Source organism: Pipistrellus hanaki (genome assembly GCF_964339955.1).
Source record: "Pipistrellus hanaki genome assembly, chromosome: 18".
NCBI classification, from domain to species: domain Eukaryota; kingdom Metazoa; phylum Chordata; class Mammalia; order Chiroptera; family Vespertilionidae; genus Pipistrellus; species Pipistrellus hanaki.
Genome location: NC_140520.1, coordinates 18199094 through 18215553, shown reverse-complemented (window position 1 = coordinate 18215553; position 16460 = coordinate 18199094). Strand labels below are relative to the sequence as shown.

The 16460-nt window shown below is 45.5% G+C and overlaps 1 protein-coding gene across 2 annotated transcripts in view; it reads right to left on the bottom strand.

The window, feature by feature from the left end:
• PAPPA2 (pappalysin 2) overlaps positions 1 to 16460 on the bottom strand; it is a 294094-nt gene that overhangs the window by 103658 nt on the left and 173976 nt on the right. For both annotated transcript variants that reach the window (XM_084865191.1, XM_084865192.1), the window contains exons 6-10: positions 15801 to 15993; positions 11973 to 12094; positions 8657 to 9146; positions 5720 to 5848; positions 404 to 495 (exon numbers count right to left, since the gene is read on the bottom strand). In XM_084865191.1, the coding sequence (XP_084721317.1) occupies positions 404 to 495; positions 5720 to 5848; positions 8657 to 9146; positions 11973 to 12094; positions 15801 to 15993 (1026 nt within the window). The remainder of the gene's footprint in view (positions 1 to 403; positions 496 to 5719; positions 5849 to 8656; positions 9147 to 11972; positions 12095 to 15800; positions 15994 to 16460) is intronic.

Genomic DNA, 16460 nt, shown 5'->3' with positions numbered 1-16460 from the left:
TGATTGGGCTATTTTGCTGATATTGATATTAGACATGAGGATCCAGGAGAAATCCTTGGCAACATTAATCTAGGGGGCAGTATAACTTAGTGGTTTAACATGCAGATGATAGAACCATACCACCCTGACTCAAATTCTGACATCACCACCTCCAGCAGTATAAGAGAAAGCAAGATACCTAAGGTCCCTGTTTAGTGACCTTGTACTTAGAGTAGGGATTAAATGAGATAATGTATGTGAAACAATTAGTGCCTGGCACACAATAGATCCATCAAATGTCAGTCATTATCATCACCATCATTACTAAGCTGTATGATAGAGGATATCAAGAGTTCACAAAAATAAGACATGGGGATACGTCTAAACCTAGAACATGAGCCTGCGCCGGTGTTCCTAAACTCACCTGCACAGTTGAAGCCTTCCTCAAGGTTGCATGTCCTTGAGCAGCCGTCTCCGCTCAGAAGATCTCCATCGTCACACTCTTCGCCCAGGTTCCTAGAAAGTAAAAACAGACATATATTAGTACATACACATAGAAAATGGTTTCTCTTTCTCACTACCATCATTTTAACTTTTGTATATTAAAAAGTACATATATGAATGATTTCACATATACATGGAAAATAAAGAACAAAATAAATGAACAAACAAAACAGAAATAGACTCATAGATACAAAGAACAGACCAATGGTTGCTTAGTAGATAGAACATCGGCCTGCGGACTGAAGGGTCCCGAGTTTGATTCCAGCCAAGGGCACATGCCCGGGTTGTGGGCTTGATCCCCAGTAGGGGGCATGCAGGAGGCAGCTTATCAATGATTCTCATCATTGATGTTTCTATCTCTCTCTCTCACTCTTCCTTCCTCTCTGAAATCAATAAATATATATTTTTCAAAAAGGCATACAATTGGTAGTTACAAAACAGTCAAAGTGCAGTGTATGTAGTATAGTCAATAATATTGTAATGACAATGTATAGTGCCAGATGGGTACTAAAAATATCAGGAGGGAGGGACACTTTTTAAGTTAAATAATTGACCACAATACTTATGTAAAATAACATTGAATATCAACCGTAATTGAAAATCTTAAAAACTTCAAGCTGGAAAAAAGTGGGAGCTAGGAGAATGCTTTTTCACACACACACACACACACACACACACACACACACACACATTAAGTATACAGACATTTATAGAATTAAGCAATGAGAGCTGATTGGCATGTCTGGTGGGAATTCCTCCAATGAAAAGTAGCTCATGGCTCAGAAACATCTAGAAGACCCATGTGGGTGTTTCTAGTAAGTGGTCTTAAGCTAGAAAAGTGCCAACCAGCCTGTTATGAATGAAATCTGAAAAGTAGTGCCATGAATTTGGTGAGGAGGAAACTGCTTGTGATGGGTGGGTCTGTTTTCTGTTCATTTTTATCTATTTCTTTGTTTTCACTGTTTTGTTCCATCTGTATGCAGTTGTTGTTAGAGTTAAGATTTTATAGGAGTGAAGTCTGTCTATATACCAAGACACTCAGCAGCCAATTGCAGCCTTCCCTCAGTCCAGGCATCTCTAAGGCTCTCTCACTCCCTACTACCACTTCATGGCAGCTAACATGTATTGCAGGGCAGAAACATACAGGATGGGGCAAAAGTAGGTTTATAGATGTTCCTATCTTTTATAATAAAAGCCTTATATGCAAATTTCCCCCTCAGGCAGTTGTTTGACTATGAGTTCAACTGCTCACTGATATGTGCTGGCCACACAGGGGTCCTCAAACTTTTTAAAGTGGGGGCCAGATCACGGTCCCTCAGAGAGCTGGAGGGCTGGACTATATGAACTACTAATTCCTACTGTAACACCTCGGCTGCGCTCACTGCCCAAAAAACCTGGCAGGCAGGATCAGACTCCTCTGCGGGCCGCATGTGGACCACGGGCCGTAGTTTGAAGACCCCTGGATGGTAGGTGTCAGCTATGTGCTGCGACCTCTTGCCAGCTACCTGGGGGTGATGGTGACAGGACAGAAGTGTGGTGAAAATGCTGGGTGTCTGCCAAGCTCGTTCTCACTCCCCCTGCTACCCTGCCCCAGACTACAGGGTTCATGTGCTGGGGAAGCCCCCCACGCTCAGGTGCCGGGTGCCTGCAAGGAGCCCACCCTACACCCGCATGGCCTCTTCCAGGTGAGCTGGGCAGCAACTGCAAGGACCAAAGGGGTTGGCCAGGCTCCCTGTGGGTTTGCCCTGGAGCCGGTCTGTGAGGCTGGCCAGAAGAGAGTGTGCTGGCCACCTGGCTTCAATGCTGCATTGCTGGCATCCCAGAGGCCCATTGTGCCCCAGCCTGCAGCATCTGGCCACACTCACTGCATCTCTGTGTGGGGACTCAGGCGCCATGACTCAGGTGGAAGGGGGCACATAGGCGGCTCAGGGGCCCATGTGCTGCCCAGGGCCCAGAGGTTAGCTGAGACCTGCCCTTTCATGCCAGACACTCATGCTTTTATCGCCGGCCAGGCCTATGGACTGCACCTGTACACAAATTCCATGCACTGGGCCTCTAATGGAAAATAATCTACACCAATAAAAGAATAAGATGCAAATTGACCATACCTTTGCAACACCCACCAGCCAATCAGGAGTGAGTATGCAGATTAACCCAACAAAGATGGAGGGTTAATTTACATATACAGGCACCCAGCGGCTGGGGAACAGGGCAGAATGCTAGTGTTGTCGCCATGGCGACAACGCAGGTGTCCTGCACTGCCCCACTGGCTCCAGGCCTCTGGACAACGTGGGTAGGCGAAAAGGTGGCTACAGCCAGCGGGAGCAAAGGAGGTGCCAGCAGCCAGGGGAAAGAAGGCCCATTCTTGCACGAATCTTCGTGTGTTAGCCTCTAGTACAATAATAAATAAATAACAATAAAAGAATAAACTCTGGGGTTTTTTTTTGCATACTAACAACTATAAACTAACTTTTGCTGACCCTGTCCTGGGAGAAGAAAATTATCATTTTTGTTTTGAACCTCAAAAGCTGATACAATGAACAACTAAATTTGGTTTGAGATGTGGAAGTTAAGTTAAAGTGAGGGATATATGAAGCATGTTATGGGAATAAAATAAACTTGGGTTAAAGCCACTTTGAAAGAACCAAGATTTAGCTGTTGTAAAATAGATTGAGGGCTACCATTGTTTCTCCTTGACTTTTTATGATGTCAAAAATGGATACACATTTTGGAATGCTCAATGTTTTCAGACCTAAGTCATTACTAATAGCTACAACCATTGTTTAAATTATACTTCCTCAGTGATGGAATGAAGATCAAGTAATTAGACATAAAAATGCTTTGAAATAAATTTAAAATATGACATAAATGCAATTGTATAATAATATTTTAAATGGTAAGTTGAAAATGGAGAAAAGATAGATGATATATAAAAATAACATAATTAAAGAAACTTCAAGTTTATTTTCATCTTGAAGATACTATAATATAAGTATATTGTATATACTCTCATGTACTTCTGCCTAACTGAAATATGAAACCCAAATTATGTATACTTTTCAATTTTCTAGAAGTGGCATTAAGAAGTAAAATGAAACAGGTGAAATTAGTTTGAATAACATATTTCATCTAGTCCAAAATATTGCATTATCAATAATTAGAAAATTAATAAGCTATGTTACATTATTTCTTTGTATTCTAGGTCTTTGAAATCTGATGTCTATTTTTCACTTACAACACATCTCAATTCAAATACCTCATCTGTTTCATATTTTTTAAAATCTATAGTTGAAACAGTAGATTCACCTGCCCAAATTGCTCCAGAGAAATTTAAAGTTTTTAAAATAACTGAATCATTTTGTTTTTTAAACTGACTTCAAATAACTTAAAATTAAAGTTTCTTAGTTATAAGTGCCACATTTCAAAGGCTCAGCAGTCACTGTGGCTAGTGCCTCCCATACTGGGCAGCACCTGCTGAATGAATACTGCTTGCAATTGGTGGGCCCTCTGCAGCCTGTGTCTTGGTAGTCTCATTGATCAGTGGTTCCCAAAGTGACAACTTTCAGTTTTTAATAACAAAATTTACCTAAACTATAGTCTGAGCATGAATTCTTGGGGACCTGTGATTCCATCAGAATTAATTTCTTGAGTTTTAAATGGTGGATTAAATAACTTGCAGTGGCTCCCTCTTGTTTTATGTGTAACTGGGAGCCTCTAGCTAAGACAAAGCAGCTATTCAGAGACTTGTTCCTGCTGGATGGAGGTACTAAGTGAGATTCTTTACAAAGAGGGAATATAGCAGGAGCTTAAAGGAGCATTTTGATAAGGAACAGTGGGAGGCACAGTAGCCAGGCAGGTACTGCCTCAGGTTAAGCTGCTTCAAGGCACAGGAAAGACTGTGCAATGCCAAGTTACGAAGAGGGACCTTCACTCCTTTTGCCTAGACCCCCATGCAGATGTGGCATTGTGGACCTCAAGTCAGCTGCCATCAGAGAACAGCTGTAGGAGAGGCTACAGCATAGAACAGAGTGTTTTCTTCAGGGAGGGCTCTACCTGGTTAGGAGTGGGGACCATGAACCCCAAAAACCTCCATTGGTGGGCAGCAGACTTAAAAAGAGGCAACCAGAGTGGGGAACACATCAGCTAGACTTATTCTGTGCATAGGCGAGGCTTCCCCGGGGAGAAATTTGATTGTGGTGGGGAGGGGAGAAAGGAGGCAGCATGCAGAGATTGAATGAAGCAGAAGTTGGCAGTTAACTAGTGAGGTTTGGGTATTCAAGTAACCTCAATCACCTCCATATATTACTGAGGTCTGGGAACATTTGGTGTTTATACTTCTATGAAAAGCAATAGGCTTACACTAAAACCTAAGGACCTTAGGAGACTGAGAAGATAAACAGTATTCAGTAATTGCTAAATGATGGGGTGGGATCCCAAGAGAGGCTATGGAATTGATTGCTATTAGGGCTTCACGATACAATACATTTTCACCTTGTCTAGGGAATTAAAAATAGGCTAGGCTGTTAGCATGCAAAAATCTAAGACAAATCAGGGTTTCCTACTCCCAGCAGCTTGTGTACATGGCAGGTGATATCAGAGGAGCTTCCAGGACATGTTGATATAGTGTGACCGCTGGGACATGGGAGTTTTATGTGCTAAATTTGGGAAAGTTCCAGGCAAACTAAGTGAATTAGTCCTCTAGGGTGATATTGAATAAAGGAACATAGAATGTTAAGAAACCAAAAGGGGAATTCCACCTTTACATTGGTGCATTGGTGATTTTATAGAATAGCTGCAAACTACATTGCATGAAGGTCTTCTAAGGTCCAATAAGTGGCACTCAGAAAATTAGACTGGCCTTCCTCAGATCACACCGCTAGTTAGGAGTGATAGGCACTGATCCACCAGTATCCTCACATCCTCTTGTAGCATCATTTGACAAGTAATCTTCTTTCTTACATATATCTTCCATGGACCACAGTTGTTCTCTGAAACCTTAAAAGCCACCCACCCCCTAGAGTCAGACTCAATATCTCAGTATTGTGGGGTCAGATCTAAATAAATGTGAGTCCCTCCTGAACTATGCAGGAATGTGAGTGGCCTCACAAGATCACTGCCAGGTCTCAGAGTGCCCTGTCACTTCCTTTTCCAAAACAAGTCCCACTGAAACTGTAGGCAGACCCTCCTGCTCAGAGCAGGGGTCCTGCTCTCACATTCCCATGCACCCAGCACTCACCTGGCCACCTTCCCATCTCCGCAGTAAGGAGCCCCATGAATGTGGCTCAGAGGCGGCGAAGCTTCTCCCAGCTCTGCTCCTGCCACAGCTTGAACTTGGTACTGATACGCCTGCCCAGGTGTGACCTCCCTGTGGAAAAAATGGGCTGTGATTACCACATCCAGAATGTTTGCAGGAGTTTAAAATACATGTTATGGGGAGCATGAATGCTAAACACATGCCACATATTCTGAAAGCAAAGACCAGGGCACGCAGTCTCCCACAGCAGCCGAAGGTTTAAAGCCATATTCATTTTGGTATTCCCCAGTGCATTGCACATAGTGAGTATGCAGTAAATCAAGGCAGAATTAAGAGTGAACTAACAAATAGTCCTACAAAATCTAGGAGGGTGGTATTTCCAGTGTATCTTTACCATGTTTAAAAGTAACGCCAACTATTTAAAAAATAGTGTATTTGCAAAATATCCAAAGAAAAGGAAGATGAAACTTCAAAGTTTGGGCTCAGCAAGGCCCTTTTGTGGATTACAAGTTTTTTTGTTTGCTTGCTTGCTTACTTTTGTCTCTTGAGAAAATTCTTGTCTTGGGTACACTGAATCCATAGGGAAAGAGCATTGTCTCCTAGGAGGTGAGAACACCTTCCATCATCATTTTGGGGATGCAAGAAACTCCACAATTAGAAATGTGTTCAATTACTCCCCACCTCCAAACCTGTCAAAATGCACACACTCCAGGTGTGGAGTTGTATCACTTGGCAGCAGAGATGGATGGAGTCTACCAGGCTCTCTCCAAAGTCCAAGTGCACAGACAGGTGGATAGCATGAGGGAAAGGACATTTAGAAGGGGTAGAAGCTTGAAAGGGGGGCTGCTGGTTCCAGAAACAAAGTCTTCCTTCATCTTATTGTACTGCAGTGCCTGCCCTGGAAAACTACTGCCAAATACAGATGGGCTTGTGGGCTGGGAGTGCCTTCAGAGGCAGGATCTCAAAGGGTTGTTAGGACTCCCACCTGTGGCCACTGTGAGTGTCCTGCCAGGCAGGACCTTTTCTTTGCCACCAGGCTCTTCACCTCAACCACAAAGCATCACGCTCTCACTTGATGCTGCCACCACCAGACAAGAAATGTCATGGGGTTTAAAAACACTGTTAAAAAACTCTGTACTGGCTTTTAGTTATCCTATATAATAAAAGGCTAATATGCAAATCAACTGAACAGCAGAACAACCAGTCGCTATGACATGCACTGACCACCAGGTGGCAGACGCTCAAAGCAGGAGTTGCCCCCTGGTGGTCAGTGCGCTCCCACAGGGGGAGCACTGCTCAGCCAGAAGCTGGGCTCATGGCTGGCGAGTACAGCGGTGGTGGCGGCAGCCTCTCCCGCCTCTGTGGCAACACTAAGCCATCAGTCAGACATCCCCTGCGGACTCTCAAACTGTGAGAGGATGCAGGCTGGGCTGAGGGACACTTCCCTCCCCCAAGCCCCACCCCGCCCAGTACACGAATTTCATGCACCGGGCCTCTAGTTTTAATAGAAAAGACATCTAATATTACAGACTTTTACATTTCTAAATTAGCTGTCTCTGGGGAAGCAATCATCTCATGAGAGTGCCAAGTACTTTCAAAAGCAAATCAATCCTCATGGCTTCCCTTTACCAAGAAGTTTCTGTTGGATTTCTCATCCAGCTACTCATAAGTCTGACACTGTGCCTCGGCTGGAAAGGGATGGGAAGGGGGCCCCAACCTTTCATGATGTGACATTGTAAAAGGCTATCTGTTACTAAAGAAAGGAAACCAAAATGAGACTAGGTCAGAAAATTAGATTTTAATCCTGAGACAACCATTTTCTAGCTCTGTTCAAACAAATCACAGTTAAGCTAGGTTTTCTCATCTACAGAATGGGATACTATTGACCTTAAAGAATGTGTATTAGCGTGTGTGTGTGTGTGTATGTGTGTATGTGCAGTTATTAAGTTAGATAATGAGTGTCATGTTAACTGCCCAATTAGAGAAGCTCAAAAATGATATTCTTTTAAAATTCATCCCTATTTGCATGAGCTTTTGGACCATTTCACTGTTACAATTTGGAAAGCAAGTAGGGGAGGAAACTGTTGGAAAGCTCAAGGTGAACCTTTGTCTCTACTGTTTTGTATCTGGGACAGATGGCTCAGACTATCCCAGATGTGCCCCTGCTCAGTCATGTGAGTTTACTATTCCTTTCATTAATGGATAAGGACTCACCTGCCACCCCTGAATCAGGAATTGACTTGCTTTGGCTATTGGAACATTATCATGAGTAACATATAAGCAAATGCTTGAAAATGTGAGGGTTTGGGTCTGCACTCCCTGCTGCTGAAGAACCTGCCACACCCAGGAGGAAAAGCCCAGGCCACGCCTACTGGGCAATGAGGGATTGTGTAGGAGGAGGCCTTGGGTTTCCCAGACATGCCAGCCACCTCTATCAAGCCTCCAGTGTATGCATGAGGCCATCCTGAGCCATCTAACCCCGGCCAAGCCAGTCCCTATGGAGTCACCCAGCCAACCCATAGAAACATGAGAAACAGTGTTTGTTGTATTAACCCACTATGTTTTGTGTTTATTTCTAATTTGGCAAAATATAGCACCTCTGATAAATCTTGTTTTACCCTGAGTTCTGCCCTTAGGGGTAGGGAGAATTTGTCTTTGGTGATACCAGCCTCCCAGTCTAGACACTGAACTCTTTTAAGCCAGTGACCTCCTCTTGGTCTGTGTCCCTGTACTGGGCACACAGTGCTGGGAACACAGTAGAACTCACTAAAAGGAAGGCCAGAAGGAAGAGTAAGAGGAGAGTTGGGAGAAAAGGAGAGAGAGAGAGGAACAAGTAAAAGAGAAAGCATGAAATGCACATCATGGGTGGCCAGAGACCGAGAAACACCATGGTTTAGAAAGCCCCACTTCCAAACTCACGTGTCCGTGAACTTCCTGTGAGGGTGTGTGGCCACGGCAGGTAAGCCACTGGCGAAGGGGGGTTCCCGGAGCACCTGATAACGCAGGGGCCTGCAGCCAGAGCAGAGAGGGCTGTGAGGCTGAGACGTCAGGAGGGCAGCATCCACCTCCAGCCGTTCATCGAAGGTATACACCTTCACCCCCAAGACCTTGCCGTCGACATGCAGCTTGATGGTGAGTGGGGTGTCACAGAACGTGTCCAGGGGGCCCAGGTGCACAGACTTCTGATATTCAAGCAAGATTTCTGTGTCCAAGAGTGCCTGGGAGTTGTCCACAGAGAGATAGGTGACCCACAGGGTGAGGGTGTCAGCGTGCACTGGGTGCTGGAAGAGCATCTCCAAGCTGCAGCCTTCTACCGGGCAGGGCACCGTCATGTTCATGTGGTACAGGTGCAGCTCGGGGCTCCAGGCCTGCAGGCTAGGCTCACAGGGCTGATCCACATCAGGGGGCCCTGGGGGAAGTGGACAGAAAGACAGATCTATCAGGCACGGCCATCATAAGCCTGCAGGTGAATAGCCCATGGTGGCAGCCATGAAGAAGAGTGAGGAAAAGGAAAACTTGGAACAAATTCCTGCAGAAGCTGGTTAGCTGAGTGGGTTAGGTCTCAAGTACAACTGAGGACACAGGTACAACAACTCAAAAGTACTGTGTCTCGATCCACGTCTTCTACTTGGTGTCTTTTAACAAAAGCTCCAGTAGAGCCCTAGGAGTCCTGCGACCCAGATGCCAGGTGGGAGCCTGAAGCCAGGCAGAGAAGCTCAGTCGCTGTCCTTGTCCTTGTTAATAATTAGGATAAATTAATGCTTCTGATGTCCTGTTTTATTTGTAAATAAAGCCAATGTCTGCTTCACTCTGACACCACACTGTTTAACTGGGCTCCACAAAACTTTCATCCCCTAAGGTGGCGCCTTTGCAGCCATGTGCTCGGCTTAAGTCCATGGGAGCATGCAGGTCGCTGCATGGAGAAAACGGCAGGCAGGAGAGAGGACACTTTTTCTTGAGTGGAAAGCAATGGAGATTCAGTATCCAAGCAATATTGTATTGGTGAAAAACAAATATTGCAAGTAATATAAAGGCTGGCTCTGTGGGAAAAATCTCCATGAGACAGTTTTCTTTTTGTCACATGGGGGAATTGCAGAAAAAATGCTAAATCAGGAATGAACAGAGCTGGGCTCCAACCGGTGCTATGTGGCTATTTAAGCCTTGATTTCCTCATTTATAAGTACTATTTAACCACTGTTTTACTAGTTAGTGTGGAAGATTTATACAATGTTCCAGAGAAACATTTGCAAAAATAGAACTAGGTAGCCCTTCAGAATTTGGAAAATAAACAATATGACAGAGGAAACATGTTCAAATCTATGTGCGTGTGTGTGTGTGTGTGTGTGTGTGTTGTTCTGTGTGTGTGATGTATATGTGTATTACATCTTATGGTCTTTACTATTTTTTGCCTATATTGTGAATCCATTCATTAATTCATTAATTCAACAAAAATGTACTGCGTACCTCTTTTACACCTAAAACTCATCTAGATATTGAAGGCAGAATACTGAACAAGAGAGGTAAAGTTCTTTCTTTATATATTCTACAATAGGGTGACAGGTGCAACAATAAATAGTAGAAGGTAGAGGGTATTCCAGGTGGTAATGACATCTTTGAAGAAAAGTGAAGGAGAATAAAGGGCTAGTGAATGATGGGGTGAGGCTGGAGGATATTTTAGATTATGGGGACAGGGAAGTTGTCACCAAGAAGACAACATTTAAGCAGAGCATATGGCTTGTTCAAATTTCTATTCCCCATAGAAATTAGAAAGTAGTTGGTGGTCAATAAGTGTTCCTTTGGTGACATTAAATAGGTTTTGAGCACATTTATAAATATATGTGTTTGTGTATGCTCTGCTGATGATTCGACTACTTTCATTGTGTATATTGCAAATATGACTTGGTTCTTCACCTTTTCAAAGCAGAGGAAAACCAGTATTTCTTAGCACTATTTTCTGATAGTTGTTCCAAAACACTAGCAACCCTTTTGGAAGTGACCCCTAATGCAGCAGCATATGTTAGAAAGTTTTTATTATAATCTCATATTCAAACATGACACTGAGGCCCTAAAAGTTGACCTTGTTTGCTTGAAGACACAAAACAAGGAACCCAGAACTTCTCATTCCTTTCATTTCTACCAGATAACTTTAAATTAAAGAGAAAAGGTTCAGGGACAGAGAGTTAAATGGGCACTAAAACACCAGCCCAGGACAACAAGGCCAGATATGGCCTTGTATGAAATGCCAATCTCTAAATAGCCCATGCAATGCCAACATAAATTTTATAGAAACTTTCTGTTCTGCCCTGGAATCTCTCAGTTGGAAGGAGTCCTATACGAACAATTGGATAAACCGTCCCACTCAAGCCTTCTCCATGAGGCTCCTGTCATCTGAGGAAGTGGGAGCCCACGGGGACAGCTGGTGGACAGTGTCAGCTCCTAGGCCAATGTTCTCCATTTGTCTTGTCAGACACAAGCCTGGAAAGTAACTCAGAATCTTGTCCAACATATCTTACTGAGTAGCTTTTAGGATCTTAACAAATACAAGAAAAAGAGAAAGAGGGTGATTAGATAAACACTGAAGATGGAGAGGATGGAGAAGTTAACCCAGTGATCAGGTGCTAACACTCATGGACCAACATTTTCTGGACTTGAGTTACAATAACATTCATGCTCTGATTTGTCTGAGAGGCATGTGAGTGAATATATAACTGAGAAGCTCGGGGAAACAGGAGAAGAGACAGCGAAAAACATCCCCCCTCTAAGAGCCCAGCTTAGATTGTAGCCAAAGCACAGCCAGTACCAGTGATTAATAGACTCATAAAATGGCAAAAATGAGAATGCTCCACTTGGAACCCCTAGTACACCCGTGTCTGAGTATTCCCTGCAACGTGTTCTCCATTCCTCTCCTAGGAGGGAGGGACAGGTGGGCGGGCACTGTCCTGTGGCACCAGGTGCTGTAAGCACCTGAAACACCACGTAAGAGCAGTCGCATCCTGAGGTCACCTCCTGCTTTAGCTGACTTCCCCACCCCTGTCTTCCATGCTGACCTTGGCCTTACCACAGCCACTTTAAGCACGTGTAGGACATCCAGCACACAAAGGTACCAGGGAGTGTGTTTCCCAATAAATCACACATACACACACTCTCACACATTTGCACACCACATCTCCACTCTCCACCTTAACCTCCATTCTCACCAACCACCAGGGTTAAAGAAGAAAGCCATGGTCCTTACCCACTGCCTCCTCTGGAGTCCAGTACCCCGAGGAGTCGCATACCCGCCGGGAGGAAGCTGTGTGTACGTACTGACGGAATGTCCCATCCTCCGTGCAGGCACCACACATGCTGCCTGGGACCCTGGAAGATGAGGGGGGAAATGGGGAGACTCCATCAGATGGCTTGGAGAGCCAAATTCAGATCTTTGAGAACGGGGAGTAGCAATAGGTTGTGAGACCCTAGGGGCAAATGGGGAACAATTATTTCTTATCTCATTTCCTTCTTGAATGAACCTCATCTTCACAAAATTCATAGAGACACGAGAAATCTTGAGGTTAGGAAGCAGAAGAACCTAAACCCTAATGGAGGCCTGTGGAAATGAACATGGGCAGTTCCATCCTCAAGCATTCGACTCAGAAGACTGCACCTGCATCTTTCAACAGAAAACTCCTTCCTATGCTGACTCTCGATAAGTCACCTGAGGACCCTGCATTCCCCCAGCTAAAACAGGCACTGATTTTTAGAGTACATGTGGACTTCTGCTTTAAACTCCCTACTTTAACTCGCATGCATAAAAGTACTATGAAATGTAATGCCCTGGCTCTCCATCACCTGTGGGGCTACAGCTGAATTCCTTACCATGATCCAAGGTTCTTCATGGGACAGTTCTTCATGAATTTTATGTCCTCATCACAATAAACTAACCACCATCCCACAAATATATCAGACCCTTCACGGGTTCTGTAAAACATGTTCTCTCTCCTGCCGAAGAGCCTTTCTCACCCTCTGTGTTTAGCAAACTCCTACATATCCTTCAAGGCCCATTCAAATGTAACCTTGGCAGAGGTACTTAGTCCCACTCCTCTGAGTGGCCTGCACTCTGTCCTCCTGGCATCTCCTGCACACTGGCTCCTGCCATAGGGCATCACTCTGAGGTATTGATAATCCCCGTCCCCACCCTTTCTCCTTTGCCTGTGAGCAGGTTCAGACAGAGCTGTGCTCTATGCCCAACCGTCAGCATAGGGACTGGCCACAGCAGTCCCTCGGGGACAAAGTGGGGTGTATGGGCATACCTAAGACTATTCAGAGCCTAGGAAGAACTCTTCAAGCACCATATCTGTGGTGACTGTGAAAAGCATGGACATCAACAGCTGAATAAGGAGGGGCAAGTTGAATAAGGAGGAAGCTCATCTCTGATACTTTGAATCTTTTTAGGAGCCCAACTGTGAACACACATCTGAAAATGGAGGTATGAAATCAAGGTCTCTCTGTAAGGAGAGGAAAAGCAACACCTGGTAACATACTAGAAACTAGTATTGTTGAAGGAGGGTCATAATTACTATGCTACCAGCCCCTCATATACCAAGCATGATGCCATGAGGTGGTTTTCATAAATTATTGCTCATCCTGGTAAGAAGAAGTCTGTTTACAAATGAGGACCCTCAGCTTAAGGAGATTAGGCAAATAGCCTAAGGTCACAAATTCTTCAATTCCTATAAACCAGTTCCCAAATACCAGGAAGCATGAAGCCATGAGGTGGTTTTCATAAATTATTGCTCATCCTGGTAAGAAGAAGTCTGTTTACAAATGAGGACCCTCAGCTTAAGGAGATTAGGCAAATAGCCTAAGGTCACAAATTCTTCAATTCCTATAAACCAGTTCCCAAATACCAGGAAGCCTCCAAGACTCTGGCAAGGGAAAGGGGTCGTTAGCTCCAGCCTCTGCTACAGTCAACACTGCGTAGGTGAGGACACAGCTCCAAACCACATTCCCCTGATGCACTTGGCCCTTCCGGGGTGCCACCAAGTGCGTGTTCAGGCTCCTTGCTGACCTAAGGACTCCAAAGACCCACTGGGGAGACTTACGCTTAACATTCATGCTCTGGGGAGGAGTGGAGTAAACAGAGCTCCCAGCGTGACACAAATTGCTGGGTGTGTGACGTGCATCTCCTCGGACACACGTGTGGGGAGGCCTCAGCACTGCGGCCACCGGGCTGGGAAAGGGAAGAAAACACTGCCTTTCTGCCAACAGCCTCGAGGCGAGCCAGCACTGATGTCTGCATTATCGCAATGTCTGTACCAGAGCGAGAACGGCAAGATTAAATTGTTTACATGTGTTACATAAACGGATGTAAAACTCTGGTTTGCACATGCCCATGAGGACTCACTGTTCAGCCAGTCCACCCCAAACTACACAGGCAACACACACAGAAGTGGATTCTTACACACATCACAGGGAATGAGCCAACTCACAAAGGGAGACCCTGAGTGCTGTGGTGCTGGGACAGTCAAGAGTGTTTTATAGGCCCTGGCCAGGTGGCTCAGTTGGTTAGAGCATCATCCCATATGCCAAAAAGGTTTGAGATCGATCCCAGGTTGCACATATGGGAGGCAACCGATCCATGTTTCTCTCTCACACTGATGACCCCCCCCTCACTTCCTCTTTAAAAATCAATTTTAAAAAGCATATCCTTGGGTCAGGATTAATAGAAGTGCTTTATAAAATTGTGGGGTCCAAATGATGTCACCAAGGTATCGAGGACAGGTGGCAAGATCCCAGAAGGATGGGATCACAACTTGGAAAAATGATTCACCTGCTCTGCCCCATCCCTGTGTCTCCCTCTTCCCTCTTCCCCCCCCCAACCCCGCCCCCCCCCCCCAAGCTCTGGGGAAAGATGGGGCAAAAGGAAACATGCTCCAGGGACAGTCAGCATCTTGGCTGGGCCTGACACCGGAGGGAAAGTGCAACACAGAGAGGGCTGTGTCTACCTGATAATGAAATAGCCCTAATTGAAAAGAAATAATATATTCCATGTTCCCCACTTCTGAAGTTTCACTGGATGTCCCCAAATTTATCTCTGTAGTTGTGGGTGCTCGGGTAAGCCCAAGTGCTTCTCTATACTTCAATGAGTATGTCGCAGCAGGAGTATGCTTACTATAAGGACTAAATGAGGAAATTACAGGTGAGATGCCTCCCACATAGAAGAACCGGACAGACCAAAGCCACTCTCAGAATGAAGTGGCAGGATTGGAAAGTTGGAGGCCCGCAAGGATCACAGGTGGGGTTCTCATCCTCGTTAAAACACATCCATTCCCCCATCCTCCCACCAATTGTCAGAGGTCATCTTTTCCTACCTTCTCCCCTTTGGACAAAAATGTCCCTAATGTTCATTTACACCAATATGTAAAGGACAAATAAAAGCTAATATGGGTATAATGATTCTCTTCAATAAGCAGGTATTAGGTGTCTACTGTGGCAGGCCAAGGGACAAAGGTGTAAAAAACAGATGCTCCTGCCCCCAAGGAGCTGCCAGTTGAGTAGGGCAGACATAAAAATGAACAGATAATGACTGATCCATGAGAGGGAAGCCATAAATGGGGCAGGCACCAGGTACACTTAGAGGCAGAGAGGGCACCAGATGTCGACATAATCCAGATAAGCCCCTGATGCACAGCTTGTAGGAAGCCTGCCACCCACCAACTCATCCCCAGAACTGCTCACTTCCCTGCCCCCACCACCACTGTGCAAGCAGCAGCCTCTGTGCCACCTTGCACTGAGAAGGGCTGATCTTGATCAGATCTGTCAACCTCATCATAGCTCCTGGCAGCTGGCCAGAGGTGTCATTCTGCAGGAAACATCTTCCAGGCCCCTCGCTGAGGAGTAAGCATGGGCGCTGAGGTGCGGAGCCAGGGGCTCTGCTAGGGAGATGGGAACTGAGCAGCCAGAAGGAGGTGGCAGCATTCAGTGGCTGCTCATGTTCACAGCTCCCACTGGGATGCCCCTGACTTCACACCCTCCCCTAGTGCAGAAGAAAAGCCACAGCTCAGCCATGGCAAGGACCTCTCACCTGTCATACATAACTCCACTAATCGGAGGCAGCCAGTAGATAGTGAGGGACGTGTTGGACTGCCCAATGACCATGGGTGGGATAGGAATGGGAGTGGGCTTTCGGCTTTGACTCCATTGTTGATACACAAGGTCCAAATAGCAATGCATTCGGGCCACTTGGTTAGGGGTGAAGCTGTCAGTGCAGTCGTCATCTGTGGGAACAAAAAAGGAACAGGGGAAATGGAGGTGCTAGCCTGCAAAATCCACCTCGGTGGGACAAGTTCTGCCTCATTCACACCTGTGTCACCAGCCCCTAACACAACACCTCACACTTCTTAGGCTCCATAAACACCTGTTGAATGGATAAATGTATCATATTCTGTTCCAGAAAATGTGTGTTGGGAATGGGAAAGAGAAGGCAGAGAATAGCACTTGCTGTCTCTAAACCTGGCCATTACCTTGATGTTGGGCTGGGCCCGGTGGGCCCAGGGGTTCAGGGCTGCTCTAAGTTGATGGCTGCCTATTTGGGGATCCACAAGATGGCAGTGTTTCAGCATATGCCTTTTTATTCGGGAACATTTGTGGAGTTGCAGACACCTGCTCCATGCCCAGTGACTTTGGCGAGGGTGAGTGAATATTCAGTGGAGATGCTCAAGGGGAGACAGAGCCTAATGTCAAG